The sequence below is a fragment of the Chlamydotis macqueenii genome, chromosome 7, assembly GCF_036417535.1.
Source record: "Chlamydotis macqueenii isolate bChlMac1 chromosome 7, bChlMac1.mat, whole genome shotgun sequence".
Taxonomy (NCBI): Eukaryota; Metazoa; Chordata; class Aves; order Otidiformes; family Otididae; genus Chlamydotis; species Chlamydotis macqueenii.
In genome coordinates this window covers 14321591-14338717 of record NC_141562.1, presented here as the reverse complement: position 1 = coordinate 14338717, position 17127 = coordinate 14321591, and the positions used below count along the sequence as shown (strand labels likewise).

Here is a 17127-nt window from a genome sequence, read left to right as displayed (position 1 = left end):
GCGTCCTTCTTCCCAGGGCACGGGATAACATCCGACCCTGCCGAAGTTTCACCGCTTTTTTTTCTTTTTTTTTTTTTTTGGGCAATCCCTAACGCCTCGGCCGCCCTGGCTCGCGGATGCGCCGCTCCCATCCCCGAAGCGGAAGCGCGGCGCTGGGTGAAGGGTGCCCTCCGCGCTCGGGGTTGCTCGGTGGGCACGCGACCGTCGCCGCCGGCCGCGGCGGGGTCTGCAGCTCAGGCCGTGTCCCCTCACGCCGGGGCAGAGCCCCTCGTCCCGCCGCTCAGGGACGCGCGGCAGCACAGAGGTGCCGGCGGAGGTGCTTGATGAAGTCCGCTTGGGACTGCGGCAGCAGGCGGTTAACGACGGAGGCGGGAATCCAGCCCTTTGGGAGAGAAAACACCAAATTTGGTCCCGTTGCTTCCAAGAGTTGGGGTGCCCATCTTTGCACGCCGGGATGCGTACGCGGGTGGCGCTTGCCTTCAGGTCCACGCTGAGGAGCCAGGTGAAGCGGGTACGGCCGGGGTCCCCCGTCAGCGGCTGCAGGACGATGCAGCTCAGCCGCGACTCGGCCCTGCAGCGCGCGAGGGAGCGGGCGGTTAGGAAAAATAAAAAAAAAAAGGGGGTGAGGAGATGCCAGAGCAAACGCAACGGGGAGGTGGCACTTAGCGTGCCTCCCTCGCCGTGCCCGCTGCAAACATGGCTGCGTCGGTGGCCTCCGCGGTGCCCCGCGACGGTGATTTCGGGGAGGGTGCTGTACCTGATGCACCCTTCCTGCGAGGGCGACGGCTCGGCACGGGCGGCGGTGCCCACCAGGTAAACGGCCGTCTCCTTCCTCCCCCGGTGCCGCACGCTGACGAAATCCCGCCGGCCCACCAAGTTGCCGGGGCTGGGAGCGGTGACTTCGTGTGTCACCAACGTGTCCGTCCCGACGCGCTGCAGCACCTGCCAGAGCAAGGAGCGTCGTCGGGGGGATGAGGTTCCTGGTGGGAGCCCCTCCGGGGACACCCCCACATCCTCGGGGGACAGCGGCGTGGTGGGGTGGGCAGAAGAAGCAGGAGCAAGGTGGGGGCTCGGGGCTGGCACCCTGGTGATGATCAAATCCCACCTTACCTTCACCCGGCTGAGGGCTGGGTTCCAGAGGGGCATTTGCTCCATCCCCTCAAACAGCTCCCGCTGCAGCCGTCCCACCGGCACGGCCAGGACCACCTCTGCCCGAAACACCTTGCCCAGCCCGGGGAGGGCGGCGCTGGAGACGACGGCGGCTCCGGCGTCCTGGGAGAGCGGAGAGCCCGCGTCAACCTAAGCTAAGCCAGACTCGTTTCTCCCCCCGAGAGCTTTTCGGGCACGAAGCAGCCAAGGCGAAGGGGCGGCCGGGCGTTACCAGCGTGGTTTCTGCCTGCCAGCCGGTGTGGTGCTGCAGGATGCTGAGCGCGCGCTGCAGGGCCCTTTCTCCCTGGGTGACGTAGGAGCGGTCCGCGCCAGAGATGCGGCCGGGACCGAGGTCTGCGGAGGGCTCGGGGCGGGCAGCTGCGGGGAGCAAGGCAGGGCGGCGTGAGAAACCAAGCTTTGCTGACCCGAAATCTTTCACGCCGCCGTTTCCAGCAGGCAACTGGTTCCCATTTTGGGCTGGGTGCAGGAAAACCTCGCTGTCGGGAGCGTCCCTGGCATTCAGTCACTGCGACTGCTTGGGAAGCTTTTGGGAATTGCAAGCCATGCGTCAAAATAAAATTAAAAAAACCCCAAAAACACAGATGAATTCACCAATTTTCAAGCCTTTAGGTACGTGGTGGAATTAGAGACGCAGCAGACAGGCAGCAAAACACCAATAAGTGCCTGGAGCCTCTGCTAAATTGAGGAGGCCGTTACCTGTCCCCTCAAAATGTGAGCCAAATCATAGGGAGAGGGGGTGCGCTTCGACATGCGCCCCTCCAGCACGCATCGCAAGGGGGTTGCGAGACGGCACCCAAGCGCCCGGGGCTGAGCTTACCTGTCTCCTTCCTCATCAGCCTCCGAATACAACGAGGAATTTGGGAAGGCAGCTGCCGGGATCCCCGTTCCGCTGGCCCCCTCCCGTCTTTCTGTACGGCCGTCATCTTCAAGCCTAAAGGGAGAGATGCGGAGCTCGGTGAGCACGGAGCGTGCCGGGAAGACGCCGTGGTGCCCCGCGTCTCCCAAGGGGATGCCCATTGCTTGCAGACTCCGCGTCTCCCGTAGGACCCTCCGTTTTTTTACCAGAGGTCGGCGGGGGGGAAGGCGAGCGGCGCTTACCGGGCGGGCGACGGAGGTGGTCGTGGGCGATGCCGCAGCACAGCTTGAGGGTGGCCCGCAGCATGGCGCGAGAGCAGGGCCACCTCCGGCAGCGGGCGGCGGCCCCGCGCCCCTTTATAAGCCGGTCTGAAGGACGGGGAATGAGGAGCGCTCAAGGACAAGGCGAGCGAGAGGAGGGACCGGAGGGAAAGGCCACGCTTCCCTCCGGATGAGCGGAGCGTGTTTTGAACGGCCCCGCTCAGACGGTTGGACGCAAAACCTCCAGCTGACCCCTCAAAACACAGCCACGCTGTGTTCCCCCAGGCCCCTGCCCCAAATATTTGGGCCAGGTGGGCTTTTTTGGCTTTTGAAGGGATAGGAGAGAGTTCACGGCTTGCGATCTGGGGTGGCCGTGGCTGGTGGGTTTTCCGAACAGGCCCTTCCGCGGCGGCCGCGGGGCTGTCGCAGCGGTGACAAGGACGGTCCAGGGAATCCATACAACATCGCACGTTGCTTTATTACACGTGTTATGAGGAACGGGGGAGCAAAAGAGGCGCCTGCAGGTGGCTTTTGGGCACGGCATGGCTCAGCTCCACCAGTTCGTGGACCCCTTGCCTGTTTCCCCAGCCCTGAGCTTCCTCCCATTGGATTTTCCTGCAGGGATAACCTCATGGCACAGCTGCATCCCATTGATGTTTCACAGCTTTCCCCTTCCATCCCTGATTGCCAGGCAGGTTATAACAGCAGCCCCCTCAGCAGCAGGGGCTTGGGGAGGGGGACCATGGCCTAACTGCAGCTCTCTGGGAAGGTTTGTTGTTGCCAGAGTTTTCTTTTTCACCTTGGTGAGTTGCAAACTGCTTTTTTTTTTTCTGGAATTTTTCATGGGGTCTGGGGAGTCACTGAGGGCCAGAACATAGGTCCCAAGGAGAGCTGGTCCCTGCTGATGGGCTATCCCCTCACAGATATTCCCCTTGCTCTTGCACATGTGTTCTTGTGTTGGTTTTGCCTCTGCAGAAAGCTGTAGTAGGTGGGCAGATAAGGTTTTATTGCCCTGTTGGGTGAGCAGGGTCCATCTGCTCTCCTGAGGTGTCCTGGGAATGGAGTGACTTCCAGGGGAAAAGAAAAAGTTGAAAGTTGCCTGTGGTGGCAAGGCTGGAGGCCAGGAGAGGTTGGTGTTGCCACAGGAGAGCCCAGCTCAGAGTGGTGAGGGGCTGCTGTGGGTCAGCCTTGGTCTGTCATCTGCTGATGTGAAGGTCCTGTGAGCTTGAGGGCTGGGGTGTGGGATGCCTGAGGCCCTGCTGTGGCCACAGGAGAGTGGTTTTGGCCTGGCATCTCCACCAGGTTGGGCTGCAGCCACTGGAGGTCACTGCTGGCCTGCGGCTCCACACGCAAAGCCACTTTTGGAGAAGCAGGTAGGCAGGAGCCCTGCTCCCAGGTGCTGGCCCTGGGCTGCTTTGCACACTCCCTACATGCTGGGTGGATGTAGGACCTCCACTAGGAAAGAAGATCTGGCATTCCCAGCCCTCCCCAGTTATCCCTGTCCCCTGCTCCTGGATGCAAGGACCCTTGGGGGACCCATCATTTCCGATTGTGCAGCTCAGCGTGGGATCTCCTGGGAGGGATGCGCCGGCTCAGGGAGCATCCTACGGCTCCTGAGCAACCAGCACCACCGAACATGAAACGCAGAGCCTACAACCGGCGCTTGGGAGGCAAAGGCAGAATTTTAGCAGCACACCGTGCTGCGTTCCGGCTCTGTGGGCTCCATACAATTAGTGCTGGTGGTTTGGGGCGGAAAGGTCCCTTCTTGGAGAAACCCAGGAAACTTCAGAGAGCGAAGCTTCCAGCAGCAACGCAAACCGGTAAAATCCCTGTGGAAATCTCCTCACCGTTTCCAAGGGGGCTGGTGGAAGCGCATTTGCAGGTCCAGCCCCAGCTATAGGACCTGGCCCCTCTGGCAGGATGAGAATTGTCCTTCAGGACTTAAAGTTCAACATGTTTAGGGTAAGGCTGTCGCTCAGCATTTGAGTAAAACCTGGACTGGTGCCTCAGCTTTGGCTGAGGAGCAAATGCTGAGGCTGAGAAAGGTTTTGGGTCCATGTAGTCCTCCTCAGCCCAGCCGGCAGAGCAGCGTGGTTTTGGATGGGGATTAGGGCTTGTGCGGGTCCGCAGGAAAGGCGGTCACGGGGATGGGGCACGCCAGCAGAGGTTATAGCAGCTCACCGGCGTGTAAAAATGCTCAGAGTCAGCCCAAATCCCGCCAGTGAGACAAAAGGACTGGGAAATAACGGGATGCTCCTGGGGGAAAAGGGTGAAGACGGGGAGTTAGCGGGACTCAGAGCTGCTATCGGCAGCCCAGCAGAAAGCTGAGCAGTGCAACCAGGGCGATACGGGCTCCTTCCTCCCGCGGTCACGCAGGGATCCTCCTGTTCAGGCTCGAGGGCAAGCCCCAGGGCAATTACTTTCCGCGTCCTTGAGGCCAGCTCTGAGCGAGACCGCTCCGTAATCAGCAGAGCCTTGATGGAGGGGAAGCCCTGATGTTAAGCATGTCTTGGATGGCCTCTAACACCTTCGCAGAAGCTGGCAGGATGGGGTGAGGCAGCACCTTCGGCCTCGCGGGAACCCTCTTGCCAGGCTGCTGTCATCCCTAACGGCGCTCTGGGGGTTTCCAGGAGCAGGGGTAGACCTCACATACCTCATCTTGATCTCGTGATGGGCCCTAAATACAGACCCGGAAAGCAGGTCTGTGGGGAGCATGACTATTTTAAAGGTGGTTTTGGCTGCGCTGCTCTTGCTGGAAGTGCCTGTGCTGTGGGACCTGCTCTCTGCCTCTCACCTTCCCAACTACACGCCCAGAAAAGTTAAGGGTTAAGCAGAGCAAATATAAAAATACGTGGCTTTTATTTCTGCATGTAACCAAAGGACTCATAGTTAGTGTCTCCAGATGGAAAACCAGACACATTTCCTCCTCCCGAACCAGGAGACTCAGTGCTACATTGTTAGGCTCATAATTTAAAAAAAAAAAAAATGCTGATGTCCCTCTTTACTTAAAAAAAAAAAAAAAAATTAAAAAAAAAATTCCAAGGCATGTTCTTTTCAGGAAACAATACTGCTTTCTCCTTGCGAGCCTACCTCCAGCGCTGGAGAGGTGTTGGGTGGCCGGGGCTGACGACGATCCGACTTGAGAGGAGAAGGCAAAACTGAAGAACAATATTTACTTGGAGCCAATTGTGATTTTTCACAAACGGTGACCGAACGAGCCCAAATATCAGCAGAAAAGGGAAGCTGCTGTACCTCTTTGTTGCTGGAACGCTGCCTTCCTCCGCGTAGGGTTGAGGCAAGCTTATCTCCATCTGCTGCCTCGACTGAAAGGGAAGGGGAGCTGCTGTTCAGGAGATAAGGGAGGCCAGAGGCTTCCCCGTTAATATGTAAACTTGGGATCAAAAAGGAAGACGAGAGGCTCTAGGGAGAAGCCATCTCTCACCAGATGGGTTTTGAATCTACGTGCACCAGCAAAAGGCACCCCTAGTTTGCGTGGGCTTCCATGAAGAGGAGGGAGTGGGTGGGACGGAGGTGGGACCCTCCTACTTCGCTTTTTCAGTTCGGGTTGAATGACATCTGCCCTGAATGATGAATACCTGAAGTGACAGCTGCAGTGGTTGTCCAAGCTCTCGGATCCAGAAAGGAGCCGCGGCAGTCAAACACAATCTCTTGCCCTCCATGGCAACCAGCATCTGCATTTGCCCCATAAGATGGATTGAGCCACCAATAACTCATTAAAGAAAACAAAACCCAAAGGACAGAGGCTCTTCCAAACACCTCGCCAGGTTGTACCCATGGTTTGAAATCATCTGGTTCCCCAGCTGAGCACTGCTGAGTTGAGATCCAGCTCTGCGTGCCACCCCTGTCAGGCCAGCAGTTCTTCTACTTCCAGCATCTTTGCCCCATGCTCTTGTGATTTTTTTTTTTTTAATTACAAGGTGTTTTTTTTGTGACCCCTGGGTGATTCTCGCATCATAAGGGGATACGCAGAGCTGTGATGAGATGCTTTTAACACCAATGTCTCTTCCTTCTTTTCCTTCAGGCAGTCCCCCACCTCCTTCCAGCCTTCCCCAGCAGCTGGTGGGTCTCCAGCATTTTTTTCCACATTTTCAAGCTCTATCTTCAAGGCAATTTTCCCCGTTTCAACATGAGGATTGAGACTGCTGGTGCATGCTCTTTAGAAGAGTCTCTTGCAATTTGCTGATTTTTCTGTGGTTGCGTTTAAAAAAAAAATTAAAAAGCTCAACACCTCCTCCAGAAATAACTTTTTCCATGTTCCTGGACAATTTGGGAGCCACAAAACTGAGCATTAAAGGAGGGTCATTGACTCCCTCCGTGGGGAACCTCCTCCCTGCCGGCTGCACGTGTGCTCCCTCCTGACTACTCTGAGAAATGAGGAGAAAACACAACATTTTTGGGTATCAGCTTGCAGAAGGAGGTTGTTTTTCACAGGGGCCAGTTTGGCTTCCCGCAAGCCCTTCCCTGTGAAGGAGAAGTCTTCAGGCAGGGGCAATCTTGGCCTTTGAGGTGAGGAGGAGAGGGCAGGTTTGGCTCCTCCAGCCCCAAGCAAGGGGTGCCTCTGGCTGTCTCGCAGCAGTTCCTCTTGTGGTGTCTTCTGGTGTCCTTATCGCAGCATTGTTCTTATTAAAAGATGGTTGTGGAGGAGTTGGGCAGCTGTCAAGCTGAACCCTTGACAGCTCATGTTGGGTTCACAGAGAGCTGGGGTGTGTGGCAGGAGTGGGGGCAGTTATCCGGTCCCAAAGTCCTCCAGCTCCCCTATTCTTCTTCCGCTGTCAGCAGGATGTTGCAGACCTTGGAGTTAGCCCGGTGCAAGGCAAACTCCCGCCCGGGCATGGTGCCCTGCCTGCCTTTTCGAGTGGTGCTGCTCTGGCTCCCAACAACCTTAGAAACTGTGAAGATTTCTCTGTGGGACAAGGTGACAGCAGGATGGTCAGGAGGCTGTGGTGGTGGTGGACCTCATCCACCTCCCAGACCAGCATATTCACCATCTCCCGATGGTCTAGGCATGGTGCTTCCACCCATGTCATGATGAACTTGTGGTGTCCTTTCCCCATCCCTATCGGTTTCAACCCATCCCGCTCAATAAGTGTACAACCATTATCTCCCTCCTCTCCCCAAGAAGTCCTCCTTTATCTCAAGCACATCATGATGTTTCTACAGTATCTGGCCACATCCAGAGATTACCTGTACGGGACCTGCTCCTCTCTCAGCTGCAGGCACATGAGCACCGGGCTGCCAGAAAACCTCAGCATGGTGTCAAAGTGGATTGAGGTCTCCATCTCCACCTGGTTTCTCAGGGTGGCTTGGAGGAAAGGGGAATCCAGTTCCACCTGGAAATCCATGGTGAGGCTTCCCCTGCAAGAGAGAAGCATGTGAGTTTGGTCACCGAGCAATGGCACCAAACGACCCCACAAGCACCTTAATTTTAGGTCTGGCCATGGAAAAGAAGTGTGTAACCAGTGTCCACCAGACTCCAACCCAACCTGTCCACCGGGAATGGCTAGACCCACCAGAAGAGGAGGAGGCTGTGGCAAGTCAGCCTAAGGTGGAGCATCCCTCGTGCTGAGCCCACCGGGTACCCCGGAGCCAAACAGTTTTCTGCCCGCTGACCTTGTGCTGATGCTGGTTTTCAGTTCCTGATCCCAAATGCTCACATCCATGTTGGCTGAGATGTCAAGCCCCAGCCCGCCCTGGAGTTTGATGGCCACTTGGAGGCCAGATTGCAGAGGAATGACCTGGAAGATGGAGAAGGTAGACCTTGCTGTGACCGGGCACTGCTCTTGGCTGAGTGGCTGATACCGGCCCTGCAGCTGGGCTTGCAAGGGAGGAACTCAAGCTATGTGTATCCCATGGTAGACCGAGCCATCTTGCTGTTTTACAACCTCGAGAGACATCTGGCAGTGCCACCTGGCTCTTAGATCTGTATCTGTGGTGAGTAAGATACCTAAAATCCACTGGCTCATGCTACGGGGTTGACTAGGATTTGGTGTTGGGACAGGTCACCCCTTGCCATCCAATACCTGGTGATGGTCCATCAACAGGAGGTTCCCTTTGACCACACTTGTGGGTTCTCCACTGCTTAACAGGACCTTGGCCATCAAATCTGTATATCCCTGGAAGAAGACGATAGGCCGCAACTGAACATCAAAGAAGATGGCAGACATCCCAGCCATGAGCTCTGGCTCTTCTTCCCCTTCCAAGACGTTCTCTCCCAGCATCGACTCCATCCCTTGTGCTTCGATAGTGACCTGAAACACAGAGGTTTTGCAGTGGTGAGGTCAAGCACCATACGGAGGTCAAGAGGGGACACAGATGGGGCAGTGTCACCATTGGCTTAGTGTTGTCACCCCCTCTCTGCACACGTGCCCCCTAGTCGCTCTCCCAGCAGCCCACCTGAGCTGCGCGAAGCTGCTGGCCGCGGCTGAGCAGCGAGAAGTCAGAGATGCTCTTCCTCAGGAATCCACCCTCCAAAAACAGCAGGTCCAGCCCGAAAGTGGAAAGCAGGTCCTGGGTGACTGAAAGGCAAAGAGACAAATTTTTGCTCTTTGCAAAAGAGTCACTGAACGGTGGTGAACCACAAATGCTCCAAGAGCAGCAGCAGGGGACGAAGGCTGACAAGAAAATAAGAGCCCACAGGTGGGATATGCAAGGCTGGCGTCCTGGCAGGCGCGTCCCCTGTGCCCGGTGCCACCAACTCAGTGCCCAGGAGGATGAGGCGGTTTCTTAAAAGAGCTCCTCCAGACTGACTGCGGGAATTGGGAGGTCACAACTATATCCAAAAGCAGGATCCTTAGAGAGCTCCTTGGTAATTTGTAAGCCTTCTGTAGACCCGTCCCACCTATGGCCAGTGTGGCTGACCTCCACGAATCTCGTGTGTCAGCCATTAAATATCTGATAAAGCAAATTCATTCAGGACACAAGGATTCTCCTCTTTGAAGAGCTTATTAAAAATACCTAAGGAACTGAGGAACGGAGCCAAATATCTTGATTTATCAGGAAAAGCACGGAAACTCCCACTGACAACCCATCATTAGTTGCACCTCCAGCTGAAGTTCCTCTTCCAAATTAGCAGGATTTTGGAAAGATACGTGGCACAGCCCAGCCCTGCTGCTGTGTGGTTGCAGGGGTGTCAGAGAGAGGTACACATACCTCAGGTGATGGCCACCAGCCAGCCTCAGCTGGCGCTGGGACACATACTCGGAAACCTCACACCGAGATTTTGGGGAGTTTTTATAATGCCAAGGTCTCTTGTGAGAGCTGCCTTTCCCCACCAACCCCTCCTTTAGGCATCTGAGGGGACCAAGGGATTGGTGTCCTCCCTGGTGTCACCTGTCAGAGGTCCTGAGAAAGAGGAGGAGATGCCAGCCTTCGAGAAGAAGTTGTAATTATTTATCCGTGGGTCTCTCATGATGTCTTTCATTATCTTCCTGGAAGCAAGAGGGAAAGGGGATGTCAGCACCAGGAAGGAAGGAAGGGAAAGTGTCAGTGGTCATTAGAGAAGGCTGTACGAAGAAGGAAATATAAATTTCCAAACTATTTCTTTCAGTTGCCCAGAGAAACGCGAGCAAAAAAGGAAACGAGCAGACATGGGCCACCCTGGAATTTCCCTCTCCTCTGGTTTATTCGGATAAACCAGCCCGATATTCTTGTGCAGCTTTTGCTTAGCTCGGGAAAATGTTAGAGCTGGGTTTGTTTTGTGCAGATAGGAAGATTAACGCTGTTACAAATTGTGCGCTGCCCCGTGAGCCAGAGCTTTGGCCTCCAAGGTCTCTGCCGAAGCCACGAGCCTGGGTCCCGCTGCCACAGGGCAGGGCGAGGAGGAACGCTGGGTTTCGGCTGGCTGGGCATCATCGGTGTTAGCAGCCCTGCTGTTTTCTTTCTCCTGAAGCTGGGAATTTCCAGCCAGCCCCAGTGCCAGCTCCAAGAAGTGGTGTCAAAAGCCACAGCTGGAGTGTGGAAGAAGGGAATAATAAAAAAAAAAAAAAAAAGTGATGTAGAGCTAGGGGAAAAAATGCAACCTTCCCCTCCAGACCCACCTTGCGGGGTGGTGGTCGGCACGGAGGCTGTTCTGGACCTTCAGCAGCAGAAACGTTGCCATCTCCATCTCCAGCTCGTTGACGGCCAGCAGGATGTTGATGACATCCATGGGCGAGGGCTTGTTGTCTAGGAGGATTTCTGCAGCGGCCAGGCGACATGTTCTGTCATAGCTCTTCCTCTTCTCGTGGAGAATCCTCCTCATTGTTCGTTTCACCTGATGCCAGAGGGCAATGAAAATGGTGCTGTTAGGGTGGCGATGTGCGAATGGCAGCTCTGTTTGCACCCTGACGGTTTGGCTTGGAATGGGAAGAGGGGCACCAAGCCTTGGCAACTTTGTTTTGTACCTTGCTGGAGATGTGCCGAGCGGGGAACCGCCGCAGGGCAGAGATGGCCGCGGTGGCGACGGCGGTGGGACCCTCCTCGGCGTGGTCCAGGAGGATGGGGATGGTTTCGGGGAGCACCGCGTTCCCCAGGGCCAGCAGGTAAATGACCACCTCGGGCTCCTCCTTGGCACCTCTCAGACCCGCGAGGATGGTTTCCACCCCACGCTCCACCTCCTGCTCGGGGTTTGCAGGAGGGGAGAAGAGAAGGAGAATGAAGGGAGGGACTGGAGACATTCTGGGCACCCCCGGAGAAGGGGAGGAGACCGAAAAAGCCAAGGGTAGGAGTTTGCAGAGGACCCACCTGCAGCCCACACAGCTTTTGCTGGCACAGCTTGCCGACCAGTGAGCCAACGGCAACTATACCCGTCTCCCAGACCTCGGGGGCCAGCTGCTTCCCATCCAGCTTGTCCTGGGCACCAGACCAGGAAAGGGGTATTAGGATGCAGGAAAAAAAAAAAAAATGGGGAAAAAGAGAGATGAGGACTGTGTTTTACCTATTATCTCAAAGCATTTACAAAAAGAGTAAGGAAAAACTACCTCTTGCCTGCCTTGAAGGAGGCAATGCATGGTTTAATGGGATAAAATGCGGATTTTTCAGTGGCTTCTAATTAAGCTGTTGTTATCTGTAATGCACTGATATAAAGCACTTTCTGCTGAATGCTTCTCTGAGGAGCATCTACTGCCATCGCCAGCGCCCCATTAAAAGCCCATAAAATAATCCCAAAAGCAGCAAGATGTATTTCTATAAAAACATATTTTCCTTTTCCAGGAAAATATGCTTGCCATTCCCTCCTGGCTGAAACGGGGTGAGGATCCATCTCGGACTCAGGACCCTCAGGGAGGAAGAGAAACGTCTGTACTTACTAACACCAGGCGGAGAAGCTCTCCCGAAGGCCGGGGAGAGAAAGCTGCCGCATAGAGAAACTTCTCCAGCAGGGATTTGGGCTCCTTGCCAAAATCCAGAAAGTCCAACAGGGCTGCCAAGGATGCCTCTGACTGCGCTGCCACCGCTGCCTCCACGACGAAGGGGCTGGAGAGGAGAGAGGTCATCAGTGGCTTGGCCTGCTGTTAGAGCTGGAGAAGAAACAAGGTGCCTTGGTGGCTCTTCATCTCTCTTTCTCTTCTCCATGCTTTCCTCTTGGTTTAACTCTTGGAAGCTTTGGACCATGGGTTAAAAAATCCTAGAAGGTTGGCTTTTGCTCTGAACTCACCCACACCCAGGTATTTCACAAGTATGTTTGCACTAGTCACTGCACCCGGACCAGGTATGGACCAGCACCAAATGACACTAGTTGCCAGGGCCAGGAATGACCCTATGTGCACCAATTTTTGGCAAGACAGCTCCTGGGATCCTCACAGCATCTCCTCAGGTGCTCTCCTCAGCAGCTGCAGAACATCTCCCTTCTTGGCGCGGCGCAGCATCTGGATGAACCGCTGGAACTGCCACGTGGTTGCCGCCTTCGAGGTGTCCATCTTGACTCGCTGGCTGTCAAAACCCTTCAGGTAGGCTCTCAGCTGCGAAGATGAGGTTCGTTAGGTGGAATTTAGCCTCTTTTTACCCCTGATCCTGAACCGTGGGATAACGTAACCCCAAATCCCATGGCCTTCTGCCTGCCCGGGTGCCCAGCTTGGGGGAGAGCACGTGGTGAGTTTTGGGGGTGGGTAGCATCACTGACCGATGGGCAACGGGTGCAGACCCTCCTGAAGGCCAGGCTGCCCATGCCCAGGGGCTGGTGCCGTCCCTCTGTGCCAGCCAGCACGTCCTCGAGGCTTTGTCTGGCCACCTCTGTCGGCCCAGGCGTTGGAGGTGACACTAGCTGGAGCTGCTGCCTGCGGAGGGAGAAGAATCCATCGGGAAGCACTTTGTCATTTACACCGAGCCAAGCTGGCAGGAGAGCAGTGAAGGCTGTAACTCCAAGAGATGCGCCTTCATCCTGTGCCAGGCCGCCCGATTCAGGCAGCAGTACGGGGACGTCACTCACCTTGAAGTGATTTTGACGCCGGTGGTGGACCTCAGGGCTGGAGACAGCACGTGGCGTTCCTCCGCCAGCACCAACTGGGGGACATTGTCTTTCACCACATACTGGCTTCTGCTGCTGGGCTGCCACTCAACTCCAAAAATCTTGAAAAAAAGGAGAGAAAAAAACCACAACCTCTTCTCTCTTCTGCTCTCCCCAGGAGATTGCTCTCCTCTCTGTTAGCAGCAAAAGCGCTTTCTGGTCCACAAAGTCACCTGCTTCGCTTGCAAAATGTAGGAAAGGAAAAAACAGAAGAGCCCTCTTCACAGATGAGCGAGAAGGCAGCACTAGGTGAGGACCACGGCCTGGGGAAGCTCTCTGGATTTTTTACTTTATTTTTTTTTTTGGCTTGCGAAAGAAATGACGCACTTGCCAGACCTCACCTCCACCTCCCAGCCCCGGCGAGGGGAGCGCCGGTCTCGCCGGGAGATGTTATGGGAGGAGCTGGGCTTGCAGGTGGCAGGTCTTGGGGAAGGGGAAGAGCTGAACCACGTGCAAGCGGTGGTTTTTGGCCACAAAAGGGGTTAATAATAATAATATCGCTATTTTAATTGAGAGGTTTTTTTTATCCATAGACTTTGCCTTTCATTATTTTGCTGTCACAGCTACAGATCCAGGCAAGGTCCAGGGAGCCGCCTCAATCCCAGCGGCAGGCTTGTGGGAAAACCTTATCGCCAAAAAATGTGCTATGCAGGGTTTCTTACTGTCTTGGGAAAGTTTGCCATGATTCACACTCCAGAAAGCTCAGAGTTTGACTGCCAGGTGTCGAGACCTCTGCTGAAGCCCACGGGCTCTCTGTGCAGTGATGTCCATTTTTATATTGAATTCAGCAGAATTTTTACATTTTTAAAAACCCATCAATTTTAATCACGGTGAGCATGACTGCATCAAGTTTCATCTGTTTTTCAGGGCTGAACATGAGCTACTGCTTTACACGAAACAAATCTTTGATCCTGTCCCCTGTCAACCTAATCCCCAATCCGATGAGTCTGAGGTCTAGAAAACATTTCCGTATCTCCACCTTCCCAAGCGGGATTAACTGACAGGTCAGGAGTTGATAACAAGGATGGAGATGGGATGACCTGGGACATCTTTTCTGCTCCTACCCACCTCAGAACCATGCGTTTCTCGTGAGCTATGTTGAGCATCCTACTTTGGGTACGGGCCTAAGAACAAGAGCCCCCATCCCAGGCTGGTGCAGAAGGCTGAAGCCAGCTGGGAGTGGCACTCACAGCCCACCCGCAGGAAGATTTTGGGGACAGCCCTGGCGTACTTGACCTAATTTGAGCCCAGCACCATGAGAGCAATGGACTTGCTTTGTTTACGGAGGTGAATCCGGAGGTCGGCTTTGTGCAGCTGAGGAGATCTTTGGTCTTCATGATGGAATGGTTGGACATGGCGTATGTGACTTGGCAGCTCCCGGAGACGTCCTCCTGAAACACAGGTGTAAGCGACCATGGTTAAGGCTGACTGGTTTCGATCAGATACAAAAGACAAACTAAAAAATAGGAAAAGAATCAAAAAGCTAGAAACCGGGATATATTTGGGGGTGTTGGATTTTTATCTTGGGACGGCTGTGCTCCAGAGCCAGGTCTCCTGCTGCGGCACGGTCCCCGGCTTTCGGGCAGGACCTGGCCCCGGCTCTGCGCCTACCTCCACCGCGGTGCCGGCGTGGGGCTGGAGCTGGAGCAGACTTATGACGCCTCGCTTCAGGTTGGAGATCAGGATGCTTTCTGCTTCGTCCCCGTAAAAGGCTTTGACCTGGGAGGGCAAGAGGGCTTTGAGCTGGCTGCGGGGACGGCGCTGGGGACCCTGCGTGCTTTCTGCTGCCTTCCCTGCTGAAAGGCATCTCCCCTGCAATCTAAGCAATCGATACTTGAGGATTTTTCACGAGGAGGACCCTATCCCTCAACAGCACGGGCTTTGTGGATGCGTACCCATGGATTTTCCCTTTTTTTTTCTCCCCCACCATGGTTTTCCTAAGCCTTAGAGAAAAAGGCCAGAAAGGAGCTTGCATCCCACAGGACCTTTTCATGCAGGATGCTCCCCAATGAGCCCTGTCCGGTTCCTCGTGCTCTGATGTGAAATCAGAGGAGGAGGAGGAGTTCACATGGGCTTCAGAGCCGGGAAAATCTGGGATGCAGGCAGGAGCGCTCTGCGGAGGGCGCGAGCAAGCCCAAGAGGTGTCCAGCTGACCTTCCCGCTGTCCCAGGAGATGAACACTGGCTGCTGGAGCTCTGCCCGTGCCTCCTGGCTCAGTGCAATCTCCTCAGGGGAACCTCCCGCACCGTCCTGGCTCCTTTCCTCTTCCGGCTCATGCTGGGCTTTCAGGTCGCGGATCTGTGACAGCAGAAGATGGCAGAACGCAGTGACCAAGCACGTCTGCTCTGAGGCTGATGTAATTTTTCAGGTGGCTTGGGCTAGAAAGGGAAGGAGGTCAGGAAAAACAGCATCGCTGCTCCCCGAAGGAGCGCTTGGCCATTGTGATGGCTTTACCACCTCACGTACCTGCACCTGGAGCAGCTCTTCCCCACTTGGGTCCTTCCAGAGCCGGCGGAGCTGGACCGACGCCTCAGCCCGCAGCCAGGCTCCCCGCGGGGACGGGGCGGACGTGTGCTCCAGCTGGACATCCAGGGCGTAGCGGAACTGGTACAGGGTGCTGGGCTGGAAAGAAAGTGGCTGCGGGTCCCCTGAGGAAAGATGCAAAGGTTGAAGACACGTGGTGGAAGAGCTTGGTCCCTCCGCTTGCCGCAGCCAGCGTCCTCCATCCCGGAGAGACTTGCAGAGATGCTTGTGAGCTGCATCACTTCGCTTCCAGGACTTTTCAAAACTGCCCAAGAAACGCACTTTGATCCTGAAGCAAAGCTTCCTGAGCGTGCCCACGGACAGGAGGGATGTCTTGAAGTGTCTTCTCAACCTCGGGCATTAATTAGGGCAACGCTAACATTTTTAATTAGGGGAGAACCACACTCTTCCTTTTGTGTGTTTCCCATCAGAACCGGCAATTCTTCACGAAATCACTGACTTCGATGGAGCAAAATAAAGTTGACGGAGCAGCTTTAGATCAAAACTCCTTGCTTTAATCTTAATCTAGAATTATTTGGAGCCTCTGTTCAAATACAAATATGACTGTGGGGAGAGGGTTGCCTTTGCCATGATCTAGCCAGTCTAATCTATTTTTTTTTTTAAAGTAATTTTAGATTCTCCTGCAAATCTGATGCGCTTGTTGGGCTTCTGAAATTTTTTTTTTTTTTCAGTTTGGCTACTTTGGTTATAATGATAAATGAATTGATGGAAATCCAGCTCGCTCCCTGGGGCTTAAACTCCAGACTGAAGAGTTTAAACTGCACACGGTGCAGAAATATAGAAAAAGCCCTAACTCTCTGGTTTTCCAGTACTTCCATGGTCCCCCCCCAACATTTCCCCGCCTCAGGAGATGCCCAGGCCACTTGCTGTTGTGGCAATAACTCTTCCCTTCCCCTCCGGACATGGGGGAGATGTTGCGTTACAGCGAGTCCTCAGAAGCTCTTTGTGTGCCGGGATGAGCATCCCACCTCCCGGAACACCTGGACCCCTATCATGTCCCTGCACCCGAAGCAGCCCGAAACCTTACCTTTCACTGCGCTCGCGAGGGAAAAGCAAAGCAGGCACACGTATCCCGAAACTGCCCGCGGATTCATGGTGGGAGCTGGGCGGGAGACGGGGAAGGAAGGGGTGGGAGAGGGTCCGTACAACAAAAGTGGGCAAGAGTCACGGCGTCAGGCGATGGGGCCCGACCTTCTCCCGGGGAAAAGCAAATAATTAAACCTTTGTGCCAACCCCCAGCAGCCACGCAGGGTTTGGAAATCTGCCACAGGCCGGTGGGAGAAGGGGGAAAGCTGCACAAAAAGAGCTGGAAGAAATATCGGAGGGTGGAGAAATTGCTAATTTGCTTTGATACGGGAGGGGGGGGGATGCTCAGTAAGCTGCTCCCTCCCCTGCTGAACCGCCTCTGGGAAAGGGGAAGAAATGGTTGCATTTACAAGAAAAGACCCAGAAAGGAGGGAAACTGCTTTTCCATTCTTTTAGTGACTGGGATTTGCAGCCTGGAGGCTCAAGTTACTTAAAGGGCCAGGCTGGATGGGGGACGGGGAGAGCCCACCAACGGGTCGGGCGGTGAACATGGTTACTCCCCAAAAACAGTGTGGGAAAGGCTTTTGGAGACGGGTGCTTTGCTGGTTGTGCGGCACACAGCCTGCTGACCCCCTGGCCCACCAACTACACATTTTTTTTTTCTCCTTTTTCTCCTTTTTTTTTTCCTGCTTATGAGTTTAATTGGTTCCTGAAGGCACTACAGGCTTCGAAGGGCCAACGTCCCTACGCGGTGGCGATGTGGCTCAGCG

At 54.9% G+C, this 17127-nt stretch overlaps 2 protein-coding genes across 2 annotated transcripts; both read right to left on the bottom strand.

Annotated features, from left to right (window-relative positions):
- Window positions 1-280: 280 nt before the first annotated feature.
- Window positions 281-2332, bottom strand: LOC147600060 (steroidogenic acute regulatory protein, mitochondrial-like). Its single transcript, XM_086752381.1, has 7 exons — window positions 2269-2332; window positions 1988-2101; window positions 1382-1527; window positions 1111-1272; window positions 758-942; window positions 478-571; window positions 281-382 (listed from the first exon to the last, which is right to left on the bottom strand). Exons 1-7 carry the CDS (start codon window positions 2330-2332, stop codon window positions 281-283), a joined length of 867 nt encoding a protein of 288 aa, XP_086608507.1.
- A 4701-nt stretch (window positions 2333-7033) lies between these two features.
- LOC104477599 (microsomal triglyceride transfer protein) lies at window positions 7034-16908 on the bottom strand. The gene is made up of 19 exons (XM_010117753.2): window positions 16887-16908; window positions 16359-16433; window positions 15254-15435; window positions 14942-15085; window positions 14399-14506; window positions 14062-14178; window positions 12710-12849; window positions 12404-12557; window positions 12085-12242; window positions 11592-11757; window positions 11029-11136; window positions 10689-10901; window positions 10344-10558; window positions 9637-9734; window positions 8701-8822; window positions 8328-8555; window positions 7918-8042; window positions 7492-7662; window positions 7034-7210 (listed from the first exon to the last, which is right to left on the bottom strand). The coding sequence occupies exons 1-19, from the start codon at window positions 16906-16908 to the stop codon at window positions 7063-7065; spliced, it is 2694 nt and encodes an 897-aa protein (XP_010116055.2). The 3' UTR covers window positions 7034-7062.
- Window positions 16909-17127: the final 219 nt, after the last annotated feature.

Excerpts from the sequence above, each read along its gene's own strand:
- LOC147600060 (XM_086752381.1), bottom strand. The coding sequence starts at position 2,332 with ATGCTGCGGGCCACCCTCAAGCTGTGCTGCGGCATCGCCCACGACCAC. Across the intron at positions 2,102-2,268 it reads CCACCTCCGTCGCCCGCCCG|GCTTGAAGATGACGGCCGTA; the intron begins GTAAGCGCCGCT and ends CTCTCCCTTTAG. Across the intron at positions 383-477 it reads TCCTCAGCGTGGACCTGAAG|GGCTGGATTCCCGCCTCCGT; the intron begins GCAAGCGCCACC and ends TCTCTCCCAAAG.
- LOC104477599 (XM_010117753.2), bottom strand. The coding sequence starts at position 16,908 with ATGTTCACCGCCCGACCCGTTG. Across the intron at positions 8,556-8,700 it reads AGCAGCTTCGCGCAGCTCAG|GTCACTATCGAAGCACAAGG; the intron begins GTGGGCTGCTGG and ends TCTGTGTTTCAG. Across the intron at positions 8,043-8,327 it reads TGTTGATGGACCATCACCAG|GTCATTCCTCTGCAATCTGG; the intron begins GTATTGGATGGC and ends TCCATCTTCCAG.